Genomic DNA, 16243 nt, shown 5'->3' with positions numbered 1-16243 from the left:
ATTCGAGAGAGACAACTGTCAACAGAGACAACAAGTTGCACCAGTGTGACGTCATGCAAACAACGATTCTGTCAAATTCGTTAAGAGAGGAATAGCGGTCCGAGATCGGCGCAACCTTTGTATTCTCTCAATCGTGGAACCTTTTATTATTGAATCATGTGCTATACCTAAAAAAGCGGGTTCTCACCATCAGGGCTGCCAACTTAGCCCAAACCGTGTCATAGTTGGCCCTATTTTACCTTAACAGGTCTATTCTGCACGTTACCGAAAATTTTGTAACCGGAAATTTTTATTACCAAAAAATTTTACCAGTTTTTGTCACCGCGATTCTAGGAACGTTGGTAATGCAGTTAAAGTTTTCAGCAATTCAGCTATGAAGAATTGTGCAAATTCTAGCATTGCATATTTCACGGGGCAATACTTTGTTACCAGCTTATGAGATCGTAACAAAATTTACCGGCTATAAGAGTACACAGAATGCGAAAAGGGTTTAGAAATTGACAGGAACTTTATTTACCGGTTACAAACTTTTTATTACCAGCGCAGAATAGACCTGTAAATGGCACTTAATTTTTCAATTTGGCAAAAAGTGCCAAAATGGCACTTTTGAAAAATAGTAATATTTCAATACATTTGCGTGTACTCCTTTTTCTCAACTAAAATTTTCTAATTTCTAAAGTGTATGCAACTGGCTTATCTTACCTTGGTATTGGACTTTTGTTTTAAGAATGTGTTTCTAATTTTAATGCTAAATGGGAGGAGTTAAAAAGATTAGCACCTTTTGTGGCACTTTTATTTTTCTATTAGGCACACTTTGGCACTTTTTCATCCTCAATATGGCACTTCATAGCTAAGTACATAATATAATAACATAATTTTGATGTGGCAACACTTAATTGTTATCGATTTTGTTGTAGCATATCGAACATTTGCCAATTGAACCCTTGATTTTGAAAGTGATATAAGTCACTTCATACCTTTTGTAACTAAATGACCGCTTACTTGTAACCGAATGCATGTGCAAACCTTTCTATCGTCATAAACTAATGATAAAACCTTCTTACTTTTGGTTGATGAAATTGAACAACAAACCGACGCGTCCAAATACAGGTAAACGGTCATTAAAGTACAAGAGGAGCGAAGTGACTTATACCACTTTCAAAATCAAGGGCTCAATTAAACCACCATTTCTGAAAACTCCCGCTGGATGCGGAATTTGCAATTTCAAAGTGGAAATTGCCGATCTCGCCTAGTGTTGTTCCGATACGACCTTTACTCGATACCTGTACTCTTCAAAAATATTGAAGAAAAGTATCGATGCCACAAATGTATCGGAGAGAAGTACTCGATACTTACTCATATCGAACTCATTGTAAATACTTATGTCATGTGAAGAAAAACAGAATCGGTTCGAGTACTCTCCGACCAAAACTTACCGAAAAGGTAGCCACAAGTTTGTATCTTGCAAAATTTTAATAATTGACTAGTACGGGAAAGCAGGAATTTACACTTTCTTTATTAGCCAACTTAACATGGTGCAAAAACCACAACAGCATGATTCATATATTGTCAGAACCGAAATTCAGAATTTTTGGAAAAGCAAGTAATACTTTAATCGCGTACTCGATACCCACCTAAGTACTTGCGGGAAGGATTCGAGTACAAAAAGTACTCAGTACTTGAAGAAAGTATCGAGTAATTATTTCCTTTTTGGTTGTTGTTGTTTCCGACAGGGTTACTTGTAGTTACTCGTATCGGAACAACACTAATCTCGCCTCATTATAGCATTTATTTTATTTTGTGCGATTAATCAATTAATATGAGTTATAATAAATTAATTAATTGCGCAGTCCTATTGGGAAATGTGTTAATACAAATATTTTTTAAAAGTATGAATATTTTTTAAGAAAATTGTTTGCACATCAGTTTTCTCGCTCCCTCTTGACAAATTCGGCTCTCTTAGCGTGTGGGTGCGTGTGTGTGTGCAACCTTTTGTAAGGGAGTGTCAAAACTCGAATGTCTCTAATGAGCAAACCTTTAATTATTGAATCACATGAACCAAAAATACAAGATCACGCCTTCTTCTTAGTGGCCCGTTATAATCGCATTTAGGAAAAAAGTTGGGCGACTTTGACATTAGCCGTTTGTTTACATTTGTTCGTTGTTTACATTTTGGTGGTTACTTTTTACTGCAACTTTCTTAATTTTCGCTTGTGACAACGTGTGCACACATAAGGTAAAAAATAATTTAACACAACGACATGATTTATAGAAGAATTTGCATAATAAAAATGCTTATTCATGCGTTCAACAATAACGCGGTTTTTTTTTTTGTTCTCTTCGTTTACTTCTTACAACAAAGATGGCGTCGAGATTTCAACAGCTAGAAAATAACTTTTTTCTTTCTTTCGGGAAGGCGTGATCTTGTGTCTTTCGTTCATGATTGAATCATGAGTACATCACTATCATATAAGTCCCCTTTCAGACACGTCAAGTCTTTAAAGCAATTTTTTTCGCATTCTCTTTTGTGTTTTCTATTTGCTTCCACACGCGTCAACTTTAATTGAATTCAAGTCCTTGGGTCTTTAAATGGGAAGCAACGAAAAGATCAAACGAGACAAGAAAACTTGAAACGAATTGACGGTACGGAGGTATCTGTAGTGTTCCCCTCTCTTCTCACCTCCTTCGCCTACGAACGAGCAGACATGAAAGCAAGACTTGACGTGTCTGAAAGGGGAATAAGTTATTTGTGTTCACAGTATACAGTAATCCAGATAGGCAAAACAAAAATTGTAAATATGCTTATTTGACAATTTATTTGAATGTATTGGTTGATATTTTTTCACAGTTGTCGTTTTCGTTAACCCAAATGAAGTCCAATTTCAATATTTTCTTATAGTGGAAAATATTTTCAAGTCACATAAAATAAAACAACGAGAAAAACAAAATTCCTAGCAAATCAGGCTTGCAGCGTAAGCGATTATGCAGTTCCTACATAAGTCATATCTGGTTCCAAACACAACTTTGAGTGAATAATGGTGGACTGATTTTGGAAAATGAACCCATAAATTAGGGGGTAAAACAAGTATTACTTAGCTTAAAGGTAGAACTCTCTAATTTTCAAATATACCACTCTTATAGTGGCGACCTATAAAGTTTTTATGAAATATGTACCCAAAGTTATATATCGACGCTTGAACTAATGCAGGAAAGGTTTATGCAGATAAGCAAGGCCGTTTTTCAACGGTATAAAATGTATATACACATATTCTTAAATACATATTTATCAAAATATTCAGTTCAGTTGTGTCTGTTTGTAAACACGCTAACTCGAACAAAATTTAGATATTTTAACGAGAATCGGTGCCGAAGATGCCTTTGGTATAATTTAGGTTAGTATTAAATTTTGGTGAAATCTGTCTANTTGTTAAAGTTTACATTCCAAATATATCAACAAACATTTGGGGGTACTTTTGCACCAGTCATTTCCTATGGGTTAATGACAAAATAATCCNGTCGTTGTTAAAGTTTACATTTCAAATATATCAACAAACATTTTGGGGTACTTTTGCACCAGTCATTTCCTATGGGTTAATGACAAAATAATCCTATACATGCACAATATTTCATGTATTAATTTTCAAATAAGCATATTGTCAACTGCTGGTTTACTGTATACTGTGATTTGTGTTATTTACTATTACCTTGAAGGCATTATATTTATTTTTTTTTTTTGGTTTTAAAAACTATGTTTTAACAAGATCTCATTTAAAAAAAAAAGATTTTTTAAACCGATTTCATGAATTTTATCAAAAGAAAAAATTGGCCATTTTTTCTGTAAAGGCTCTTTTCTTTTTAAACACTCTGGACACCCTGCTTATCAGGAAGAAGAAGAATGGCAAAATTTAGGGAATTACGCTCACACAGAGTGAATTAAAGAAAAAGTAAAGAAACGCAAAACTTGCAGAAACCAGCAAGTAAGCAGCTGTTCGGTGTATTTCGACTATTGAAAATAATTTGCTTGCTCTCGACATTTTCGTTGTTTCCCATTTAAAAGAACCAAAAACTTTAATTTACTGAATTGAAGCGTGTGAAATCAAGAACACAAAAGAGAAAGCAAGAATTGCTTCAAGTACTTCACATCATGTAAACCGGGTGTCAGGTTCTTAAAGTCAATTAAAAATTTGAAACAGGAGGGCAGCACTTTGTAGGTGTTGGCAAAAAAACACCTGANGTTTTTTTTTTTTGGTTTTAAAAACTATGTTAACAAGATCTCATTTTTAAAAAAAAAGATTTTTTAAACCGATTTCATGAATTTTATCAAAAGAAAAAATTGGCCATTTTTTCTGTAAAGGCACTTTTCTTTTTAAACACTCTGGACACCCTGCTTATCAGAAAGAAGAAGAATGGCAAAATTTAGGGAATTACGCTCACACAGAGTGAATTAAAGAAAAAGTAAAGAAACGCAAAACTTGCAGAAACCAGCAAGTAAGCAGCTGTTCGGTGTATTTCGACTATTGAAAATAATTTGCTTGCTCTCGACATTTTCGTTGTTTCCCATTTAAAAGAACCAAAAACTTTAATTTACTGAATTGAAGCGTGTGAAATCAAGAACACAAAAGAGAAAGCAAGAATTGCTTCAAGTACTTCACATCATGTAAACCGGGTGTCAGGTTCTTAAAGTCAATTAAAAATTTGAAACAGGAGGGCAGCACTTTGTAGGTGTTGGCAAAAAAACACCTGACATGATCTGACATTTCATTCTGGCGTTACGATATTTTACAATTAGCCATTTATCTTTGCACGCCGTGAATTTACATGTGTTGTATTTATTTTCTTGGTATTTTAGAGGAAAAGTGTGCTAATTTAATTTAATAGTTAAGTAAAACTGCGCAAGTACCACAATTTAAAGTCAGTTATTAGTAGCAGGTGCGTAAATGTGCCACGAGTGTACCATCTCAATGTTGATCGGGACTTGGGATTGGCAGTTGAGTTGAAAGAAACCCATAAATTAATCTTATCACTCGAACAAGTGTGGAAATTGCTTTTCGATATACACTTTCCGTCGTCAGGTGCATGACGCATTCATCATACAAGGAAACTAATGTTTATTGGGCGGAAAAGTTTAAATCGATTTTTCAATTATTAAAAATTTTCGCCTGATAGCATCGGCAACATGGTGGCTATACCTTATTTATTTAACGAAATCGAGCTAATTTTCCAAAATGTAAGCTCATATGCATACTTTATGTAAACTACATTTTCATAAATGTATCCTCTGTTTTCAGACACCACTCTTTGTAATTGTATTGGAAGCTTTTTTACTACTTTCGGTTATATGGTTGTTGCTTGTCAAACGCAATGGGCGTGATAAACGTTATAGCAAAGAGGAAGAAGAAGAAATTATATCTAAATACCAACCGGAGCCGCTCGTAGCTGAGACCGATCCAACTCATCCGCTGCTGAAAACACGCTTGGTACAATCAAAAGTTGGCAAACGTGTAGTCGTTGATGGGCACGATTGTCTTAATTTGGCAACACATAATTATTTAGGTTTACTGGAAGACGAAAAAATATTAGATGATGCCTGTAAGGCTATAAAGAAGTATGGTGTGGGCTCTTGTGGACCACGTGGTTTTTACGGAACAATGGACGTGCATTTGGATTTGGAGGATCGTTTGGCAAAGTTTATGGGTATGGAAGAGGCGGTGGTATATTCTTATGGATTTTCTACTATAGCAAGTGCTATACCAGCGTATTCAAAGCGTGGGGATGTAATTTTTGCGTAAGAAAAATTGAGCTAAAAATTAAGCTATATTTCTCTAACACTTTTATGCATTTTAAAGCGATGAAAAAGTTAATTTTTCTATACAAAAAGGTTTGGATGCATCGCGTAGCACAATATATTACTACAAACACAATGATATGACCGATTTGGAGCGCTTGCTAATCGAACAGCAAAGGCGTGATGTAAAGGTTTGCTAGTTGATATAATACTCAAATGACGTATTGATATCTAGTGGTTTTTTTTAAGTGCAGAATCCAAAGAAAGCCGCTAAGACTCGCCGTTTCCTGGTTGCCGAAGGTATTTACATGAACACTGGCGAAATATGCCCTCTTCCCACTTTAGTTGCGCTGCGTGCCAAATATAAGTTACGCTTGTTTCTTGACGAAAGTATTTCCTTTGGCACGCTTGGCAAAACTGGTCACGGTCTCACGGAGCACTTTAATGTCGATGTAAGTAAAGCGCGAACATAAACTCGTTTCTTTTGTAAGCGCTTTCTCTCTTCTTTTACAGCTAATAGAAGTCGACCTAATTATGGCCGGCATGGAAAATTCTCTAGCAACAATCGGCGGCTTCTGCGTGGGGTCTCACTTCATTGTAGAACATCAGCGGCTCTCCGGCCTTGGTTATTGCTTCTCTGCTTCACTGCCACCATTATTAACACAAGCAGCAATCTCAGCACTGGATCGCTTCGAAAGTCAGCCAAAAATGTTTACAGAGCTACAGGTAATATCGGGCAAAGTGCAGGAAGTATTTGGTAAATTATCAAAATTAAAATTGCACGGTAGCGAACTTTCACCTGTCAAGCATTTGTACATCGCCGAACAACGTGAGAATGCGGATATGGAACGCGAGTTGCTTACCGAAATAGCCAATAAGGTATTTTCACACATCAATATCGAGGACTTATATTCAATACCCTCTATGTGCACTTTTCACAAAAATTAGATTCTGATATGTATAAAAATCCACTGCTTAACTGTTATCGGTGACTTTGTATAACGCTGACAGAAAAATTTACTAATAAATTGCAAGGTCATATTTACTGTCAGTGGGAAAATTACATATAGAGGATATTGAATATAAGCTCTGGATGTTATTTTACCTACTAGTTCTTGAACCAATCTTTTTTGGAATTTATCATTAGTGCATTACCCGTGGTGTTGCAGTCATTGAGTCGCGTTATCTGGAGAATTTGGAAAAGCACACTATACGTCATAGTATTCGTATTACCGTGAATCGTTTGCTTACCGATAATGATATCAACCATGCGTTTGATGTTATCGAAAGTGTGACTAATGAGGTACTGTAAATTGCTCTCTTTTTTTTAGTCCATTAGTGAACAAATGAGTACGCCAAGGGCCTTAGGGGTACTTAGAATCAAATGGACACGTTTTAAGGCAGCAGAATGTTTCAGTATATTTGTTTTAATATGTTAAANTTCTGTAAATTGCTCTCTTTTTTTTAGTCCATTAGTGAACAAATGAGTACGCCAAGGGCCTTAGGGGTACTTAGAATCAAATGGTTACGTTTTAAGGCAGCAGAATGTTTCAGTATATTTGTTTTAATATGTTAAACTGATTTGTATTAAGGTGAAAACTACTACTACAACTATTAATTTATAAAGCAGATAAGTATTTGAAATTATTGTCATCCAGGAATGACGTTACGAAAATTTGTGACTAAGGAAGTACTTCCTCTTTATTTGTATATTTTCTATTCTCTTATGAAACAATTGGAATGTGCATTCACACTTTTGAAAAATAGAACAGTAAACTTTAAAACTCAGCCAACTATAAATTCTATAAATTGTTTAATTTTTAATACCAAATTTCATTGTTCTCTACTATAGTATAAAATATAATCCTTTTTTGTCATTTTTATAAAATTCTTAATGTTAAAATATCTCTATATTATAAGCTCATGCACATTCCACACCTGGAATATACATACTAACAGGAAAGAATCATGTTCAAGAACCAAAGCCAGATGCAACATATCCTTTATACATACATATGCCTAATGAAAACATATGTATGTGTTCAAGTTATATAAGCCAAAAATAATTTATTTTTTATTGTTTGGTAGCGCTTCGAAATAAAATGTGCATTTTGTACATTCAGTCGTAAATACTTGCTAGAACAAGTTCATCGCTTTAAGACTTAAAGTTTAAGTGATCGTTATGTATTAAAAAATCTATTATTTGTGTATAATAAGAAGCTACGACACGCCTTAACTTTAACACTCGCAAAAAAAATTTAATAAATATTTAACTCGTAAAATCTGTATCTAAATTCTAACTTTTGTGCATTTTTGTGTACGTATGATTCATATANTATAATAAGATGCTACGACACGCCTTAACTTTAACACTCGCAAAAAAAATTAATAAATATTTAACTCGTAAAATCGGTATCTAAATTCTAACTTTTGTGCATTTTTGTGTACGTATGATTCATATAAATGAAAGAATTGATTTTCTGTGGATATTTTCATAATCTCTACCTTTAATAGAAAATTTGTATTCACTTTTCTCGCTTATTGTACAATTTTTTTCACTAAAACAAATTGTATTGTAACTTAGCACAACTACTAAAATATGAGTATGGCGCATGGCTTATCATAAGGCGTCAGACTGCTGGTACCTAGTCACTGGCATGTGCGTAGACCACTGCTGTACGAGATGGTGTATAAACCTGCAAGAAGTTATGAGAAATTTACAGGTAAATTAATACGTCAGGTTTTTTTATAATTCAATTAAATATTACATTTATAAATCTCATAAATATTTATGAGGCTTTTTTGTCTCTTTCCTGTATACGGGCATATCAAAGTTAAATTTTTATATTTTATATTTTACCAATTTTCTTATTTAATTTCGCATCTTTTTCCAATATTTCATAAAAAATTTTCTTGATCTTTTTAAAGGTAGCCATCGCCTTATTACTCACCTCAAAGAAATTCTCTCGTCCGGCGTAGCCTTCAGGTCGCGTAAAATGCTTGCAATTCTTGTCGATGCGGTTGTGTCCACCAAAGAGGTCATCATCCGAGCTCAAAACCGCTTGATATGTGCCCGCCCAATTTGTGCCGACGCGATATCCCGTGAAGCTTTGCGTCGGATGGAAGTTGAATACGAACACCAAGCCAGCACGCTCAAATGCGATCACCTTATCACCTTCGTGCTTCCAGCTCACATAGGCCGGGTCTGAATGCAGCCAGCCAAAACGCTCTTCCAGCTCGTTCATCGCACGATCAAATTCATTTAAAAATTTGTACTTCAGTAAAGGGTCATCAACTAAATTCCATTGGCGACGGGCGTAATGATAGGAATCATTGTTGCCCTTACGTGGGAAATCCAGCCACTCCGGATGGCCAAACTCATTGCCCATGAAATTCAGATATGCTTCGCCGCCCAGTGAGTGAGTTATTAAACGTATCATTTTGTGCAGCGCAATACCGCGATCGACGATCAATGACGGCTCCGATAAGGTAGACATGTGCGTGTACATTTCCTTGTCCATCAGCCAGAAAGCGATCGTTTTGTCACCCACCAGCGCCTGATCGTGCGACTCCGCATAGGCGACTGTGTTCTCCTTCCAGCGGCGATTGGTCAGCGTATGCACAAGGTTGCCGATATTCCAGGTGTCATCGGTGTGCTCTTTCAGCAGTTCAATCCACTTGTCAGGTATGGCCATGGCTAGACGGTAATCGAAGCCGATGCCACCTTCCTCGATCGGTCGGCAGAGTGTAGGCATGCCGGAGACGTCCTATCGTGGCGCGCCAAAAATATAAGTTCTTTTATTAACAAAGCATTTATATCCAAAAGCGAAAACTTACCTCTGCTATGGTGATGACCTCTGAATTTTGTGTGCGCAGCATATAATTGGCTAATGCCAGGTAGTTCAACGCATCTGTGTCAACATTCAGGCCAAAATATTCATTGTAGTCTCCGCTGAAGCCTTCACCAATGCCGCGCGAATGATACAACATTGAGGTGACGCCATCAAAACTAGTTAAGTATTTAGACAACATAAAATCAGGCATGCATTAAAATTAAATACAGTTTCTTTCTTCATCCCCTACTCACCGATAGCCATCAAAGAAGTACTCGTCATGCCACCAACGCAAATTTGATAACAAAAAGCGCAATACTTCATACTCCACGTAATTGAAGAGCCTACTATCCCAAAGCGCATGCTCGCCGCGCGCGCCATCATGGAAGTAACACGAATTGGTTCCATCAAATTGATTCAAGCCATCCTGTACATTTTTGCTTGCATGAGAATGCACCACATCCAACAGTACATATAAGCCATGTTCATGCGCTACATCGATCATGCGCTTCAGCTCCTCAGGCGTGCCAAAGCGGCTGGAGGCGGCAAAGAAACTTGTCACTTGATAGCCAAAACTAGCATAGTACGCATGCTCCATGATGGCCATGACCTGTATGGCGTTGTAACCTTGACGCTTGATGCGCGGTATTATGTTCTCGGCGAAATTTAGATATGAACCGACGCGCGGCTCCTGCGAAGCAATGCCCACATGGCACTCATAGATGCGCAATGATTTGGGACGCTTAGGTCGGGGCTGCTTGCAGAAGTAACGCTCTGCTGGCGGTGGATTCCATACATACTGCTTGTAGTTGACGCCTTGATTGGCCTCCTTGGGTGGCTGCCGCACATAAGTGGCCCATGGTGAGAGGCGATCCAACAGCTGGCCGGCCTGGTTGCGTATGATCACCTTTACTTCGCTAAGGTGCTTGATAGGCGCGCTGCCATCGGCATTGGCGGGCAAATGCAATTCCCATTTGCCAAATTCGAGCTTCTTGTAAGGATGCGCCTCCCATTGCCAATCGTCTGCGGGAGAGAAGATGGAAAAGCGGGAAAGAATACAGAAAATTCAAAAACAGAACGTGACGGAATGCTACAACCGCAACAACTCACTAAAATCGCCAGTGAGATAAACTTGCTGCGCACCTGGCGCCCATTCGCGCGCAATCACCGAGTTATCGGGCTGAAAGTGTAGGCCATAGTGTTTGTAGCCCTGTGAGAATGTATCCATGCCGCCCTCCAGTTTATCGATTTTAGCGATCCATTCCTTGAGCACACCATGTCTGTGTGACGCAGGCGATAAAATATAATTAAAAATAATAATAAATACCTTTAAGCAAAATATTTATATTCATTTAAAATATATTTATAAAAAAATAAAATTTAATTTATTTGCAAAAGCTGCTTTTTAATTTTCGTATTGGTTCTTGCCATTTCTTAAATTGTTATTTTTTGCATCTGGTCACCTCGGTTTCGCTGCGAAATCGCTAAATTCCCCGATTGCACCAGGCGCGCAGAAGTGTCCAGAAAGCGGCAGAGATTTTGTGGACACAGGGTGTCAGGTAGGCAAAATTTCACACATCCGGCGCCTTAAAGTATGCAACGCAATCTTTGCGGAAGTGGGTCAACTTAAATTTCCGGCATGCGCAGTGTAATTACCTACAGTGCATTTTTGCGTGCCTTAGCAATNTAGCCCTGTGAGAATGTATCCATGCCGCCCTCCAGTTTATCGATTTTAGCGATCCATTCCTTGAGCACACCATGTCTGTGTGACGCAGGCGATAAAATATAAATAAAAGTAATAATAAGCACCTTTAAGCAAAATATTTATATTTAAAATATATTTATAAAAAAATAAAATTTAATTTATTTGCAAAAGCTGCTTTTCAATTTTCGTATTGGTTCTTGCCATTTCTTAAATTGTTATTTTTTGCATCTGGTCACCTCGGTTGCGCTGCGAAATCGCTAAATTCCCCGATTGCACCAGGCGCACAGAAGTGTCCAGAAAGCGGCAGAGATTTTGTGGAAACAGGGTGTCACGTAGGCAAAATTTCACACTTCCGGCGCCTTAAAGTATGCAACGCAATCTTTGCGGAAGTGGGTCAACTTAAATTTCCGGCATGCGCAGTGTAATTACCTACAGTGCATTTTTGCGTGCCTTAGCAATCTGTTCATGTATGTAGAAGAAATTGAATTTGAAAAATTTTTTTGCGCAAATTCGATTTTTACCTTCTTCACCTCCTTAAAGAAAAAAAATACGGGAGAAAATATGATTTTAATGAAACACAGTTGTTACATTTTTGTATTAAACAATTTTATTTTGTATAATTTTCCAAAAATTTATTGGAAAATAGTTTTAACACATTCAATTTAAGTAGTTTTTTGGTTTTATCAGAAAAAACAAAAACTTACGTATACANGCGGCACGACTCTCGCAATGAGGCTGAATATTTTAATGTATGTAGAAGAAATTGAATTTGAAAAATTTTTTTGCGCAAATTCGATNATGTTCATGTATGTAGAAGAAATTGAATTTGAAAAATTTTTTTGCGCAAATTCGATTTTTACCTTCTTCACCTCCTTAAAGAAAAAAAATACGGGAGAAAATATGATTTTAATGAAACACAGTTGTTACATTTTTGTATTAAACAATTTTATTTTGTATAATTTTCCAAAAATTTATTGGAAAATAGTTTTAACACATTCAATTTAAGTAGTTTTTTGGTTTTATCAGAAAAAACAAAAACTTACGTATACATACTTATTTATATGTATACACTGGTGGCAGAAATAATATACCCGCATTAGTTTTTGACCAGTTCTGGCTATATTTCTTTTGTTTATTCAATGTTTAATATATTTGAAAGAAGTCTTGCTCATTATATATCTGCGTTTTTAGCTTTTTTCCCGCATTCGATATCGAACGTAACTGAAATCTAAATTTGATTTTGAGATCACGGCATTCGACAACGAGTGTACTTTTCCTATTTAAATCGTATTGTGGATAAAACGGCCGTCATTTTGTTTGGTTCGATAAGAAACGAGTAATCACTCGACCACGAATTGCGCCATGCGGGACCAGGATTTTCTTTTAAAGGACTTTCAAATTTCAAAGATATGATTAACTAAAAATTCAGTGCAATGTAGAATAACAATATGGGCACCAAATAAAAGAGAATAACTATTCTGTAGAATCAAATTTTTCGAGTCATAAGGAAAAATAGGTATTGAAAAAAAAGCCTTTTGAATAATTTTTATTTTTTTTAAGTTAATAAGTTAGATGGATGAAATTCGAGGAAGTGGTCGTGTAAAAAGCAAAAAAGCCACAACTAACTAAATTTGTTTAATCATTTATTGAGTTGATCAAATCTTAGAAATTGAACAAAAAAAATCCTGATGTCAGAGAGAAAAACCGAAACCGCAGTTTTCTTATATTTGGCCGCTTCTATTGCGAGTGTATTGAGTTTTTGGTGAGTAAAATTTACTATCGCACAGTGTAATAAGTGCGCATTTCTAACTTTATACAAATATTATAAAAATTCAAAAAGTTGTCACCAAAATTTCAAACCTTTTATTCACTTTAGGTATACAGTTAAAAGCCGATTCAATTTTAGTGTAAATATGTATTTTCCCTTGACTAGCACATCACAATTCGTAAAATTTTTGTGGATAAAATGCTACGCGCCCATGGAACAGTTATGAAAAATATCAAACCAAAAATACATACAAACATAAATATGTACTTACAAATGTATGAATGAATACAAGAAAAAATCAAAATCGCTTCAGACATGCCGCTAATTTCATATGTACATTCACATCGCACGAAGAAACATAAGCATCTAGAATAAAATTGCCATAAGTGCATACATACATTAATACACTCATGGACAAAATAAAAGGTATGCGAGACGTTTTGACCAGTTTTGATTATTTTTATTTAAGGCTTATATATAAATAAAAAAAGTCTAGCCCTTATTAAACAAACATAAATACATAAATCCACATTTAGAACTTTTGTAAAACAAATTTTCTAAATTTTATAGTCAACAATTTTATTTTTCAATTTTTTTCAATATTACTATATCAATATTATTTGCAAGTTCAATAAAAGTAAATATCGAGCAAAAATAAATTTTCACAATTTTTATAAAATTTTTTGATATGCACTTTTGTAACATATGATGCATGGCGAAATTATAAACAGGGCTCGAATCGTCACTTACGATATCGTATTACTCGTCACATAAAAAATCATGTTTCGGATTATGACATACGTGAACGTACTCTTTATCTCTTTAAGCTTATACATACGTATGGTTTTCGATCCGTGAATGGATGTTACGATTAGACCCCAGGTGATGTAATAAATAGCTTTTTCGCATTCAGCTACCTTAAAGCAATTTTAAAGGCAAATTTTCAAATAAGATAGTGTTAAATCTTTCTTCTGGTTTACTTCATTTATATTTTATATAATTTTACTATTTGTACAAAGTTTGATAGATATGTGGATTTATAAGGTGTTTGTTACATAACGAGCTAGACTTTTATTAAAAACTCTTAATAAAAAAAGAATAAAAATAGTCGAAACGAGTCAAACTACCGCACATTAATTTTTATTTTATTTTTTTGTCCATGAGTGTATGTAGTATGCATATTTATAAATAAATTTAAATCTCAGTAAAAAGGCTTCATTGGGCCGTAGTAAAAGGAATGAAATTTCGAGAGAAATCAGTTTTTATTCATACGGCCCATTATGTGTACAAGTAAAGTATATATTTTTTAATTCAAGAGACGCACAATGCCATTCTGTATTTAAGTATTTTTTCACATATGTTTTATTTTGTTTGTTATACTTAAGTACAAGTTTTTGCCCCCAGACCACCACACATTATAGAAGCTATGTATTGGCGATTTGAATCTTGACTTGTAGCTGCAAAGTGTCATAATCCAAAAAATCAACTCAAGAAGAACGGCTTTAAAGTTGTGAATTTACATACTTATACTTATATAGTAAAAATCAATATAAATTTTGTTTTAGTGAACTACTGGGAATCCTTAATGTTTAGAAATCTTTATACAACATAGAAGAACAGGTAGCCGTCATTTCTGAATCTAACTCAATTATTTTTATTTTTATATTTTTTTATGATGGCTCTCTTGCAGCAAATGTGCGATATGAACATTTTCTATCCCATACGATGCTGGGATTAATTGCGTTGGCATGTGGCGTGTGGCAGCAGCTGATGCACGTAAGTGACGCTATCAACCTTGGCAATACATTTGGCTACGAAAATAATCTCTGACGTATTGCCGGTTCGATTGTATGTAAAAATAAATTCGCGATTAATCAGACAAAAATGCAAGAATACCTAGTATAATAATTTAATAAGAAAAGCTGCAGCAATGTACACATTAAATTTTAAACTAAAATAAATTCTTATATTCATTTTCTTTTTTAATTTTTAGTTAGGTTTTACATTAACATCATTTGCTTTTAGCATTGCATTCGCTACAAAAATTTACTTTGATAACACCTTTTGTTTATAATCACAACCCATACATACGCACACAAATGTCAAAGGGTGGCGAGGCTAAAATGCCGGTGCTCTGCGCTCAGCACTTTAACCTTCAATTGACTTTGAAAACTATGCGCACAATTTGTTTGCATCACAGCGTAAAAAAAGACTGCCAAGTCTGCGTACCAATAAACAAAATTTACGCAAATAAATTTAACCACTTTGGACAGCTTTGAAACAACGTGGATACACTTATCAGTGCCGGCCAAGAACTTTGACAATAGGAACGCCATATCAGCGCGCATCAGCTTGCAGCAGCGTCGCAGTAATGCACTCGCTTTTACATTTTTTTTATTTCAGCAGCCTAATCGGCATAGTTCCACCACTCACCTGCGTCGTACTTCCCGTTCGAATGGCTTCAAATATCCATCTAATCTGAAGAGTTCATCAATATGTTTAACTTCGACTTTCATTGGGTCCATCTTTTGGAATTTATTTCACAGCCAAACAAGAAGTTAAAATGTAGAAATAATTTTTCTGTGCCTTCTGCGCCACTGCTAATACTATCACTCGCTGATTGCGTATGCACTTGTATACTACAGCAAATTTTTCGTTCTGAATACGATCCGACCGCTAAATGTTTGGACGCCAACTGACTCGGTTCACATATGAAAAGCTCTGCGGTGCAAAAGCACAATAACAACTTACATAGCACAGCGAATGTCACAGCAAAGGGGCGCCTGAGACAACGCACCAAACAGCTGTTCGAAAGCATTGGGGACAACTAAAAAGCACCACCGCGAAATTTGCATTTGTGTGCGTTTACTGCGCTCTCTTTATTGCCCCCCTTTGCCAACCCAGACTCTCAACCGATACATACCGCTTATTTTACCTTTCGAAATTTATTGGGGATATTCATAGTCGAAATGAAATCGACTCTAAGGTTAGTTATAACTTTTTGACATAGTTTTCAACGGAGAATTTATGAAAATATTGTCAATTGTGTATATAGAATTTCAAATTAAAGAAAAGGGGCAAAAGTCACTTGATTTTTAAGAAAAGTTTCAAAATAAGCCTATTTTTAAAACGCCGTGGTCAGGGGCATCGAT

General features: G+C 35.6%; 2 protein-coding genes across 4 annotated transcripts; one reads left to right on the top strand and one right to left on the bottom strand.

The window, feature by feature from the left end:
- The first annotated feature begins 4415 nt into the window (after positions 1–4415).
- Spt-I (serine palmitoyltransferase subunit I) lies at positions 4416–7184 on the top strand. 2 transcript variants are annotated; one of them, XM_017614189.1, is made up of 7 exons: positions 4416–5227; positions 5289–5785; positions 5847–5976; positions 6040–6237; positions 6299–6511; positions 6574–6664; positions 6933–7119. In XM_017614189.1, exons 1-6 carry the CDS (start codon positions 5177–5179, stop codon positions 6616–6618), a joined length of 1134 nt encoding a protein of 377 aa, XP_017469678.1. In that variant the 5' UTR covers positions 4416–5176; the 3' UTR covers positions 6619–6664; positions 6933–7119. The 2 variants fall into 2 exon arrangements, with proteins under 2 accessions (XP_017469678.1, XP_017469677.1); XM_017614188.1 differs by having other exon boundaries at positions 4418–5227; positions 6299–6664; positions 6933–7184.
- Positions 7185–8261: 1077 nt separating this feature from the next.
- Positions 8262–15911, bottom strand: AGBE (1,4-alpha-glucan-branching enzyme). 2 transcript variants are annotated; one of them, XM_017614186.1, is made up of 7 exons: positions 15525–15911; positions 11321–11380; positions 10729–10838; positions 9873–10641; positions 9623–9794; positions 8737–9552; positions 8262–8481 (listed from the first exon to the last, which is right to left on the bottom strand). In XM_017614186.1, exons 1-7 carry the CDS (start codon positions 15614–15616, stop codon positions 8431–8433), a joined length of 2070 nt encoding a protein of 689 aa, XP_017469675.1. In that variant the 5' UTR covers positions 15617–15911; the 3' UTR covers positions 8262–8430. The 2 variants fall into 2 exon arrangements, with proteins under 2 accessions (XP_017469675.1, XP_017469676.1); XM_017614187.1 differs by lacking the exon at positions 11321–11380 and having other exon boundaries at positions 10729–10898; positions 15525–15831.
- Positions 15912–16243: the final 332 nt, after the last annotated feature.

This window comes from Rhagoletis zephyria, unplaced genomic scaffold, assembly GCF_001687245.7.
Source record: "Rhagoletis zephyria isolate East Lansing unplaced genomic scaffold, Rhagoletis_zephyria_1.1 Rzeph_scaffold_00789, whole genome shotgun sequence".
Classification (NCBI taxonomy): Eukaryota; Metazoa; Arthropoda; class Insecta; order Diptera; family Tephritidae; genus Rhagoletis; species Rhagoletis zephyria.
The sequence above is the reverse complement of the archived record's forward strand: the minus strand, read 5'-3'. Positions and strand labels throughout refer to the sequence as shown.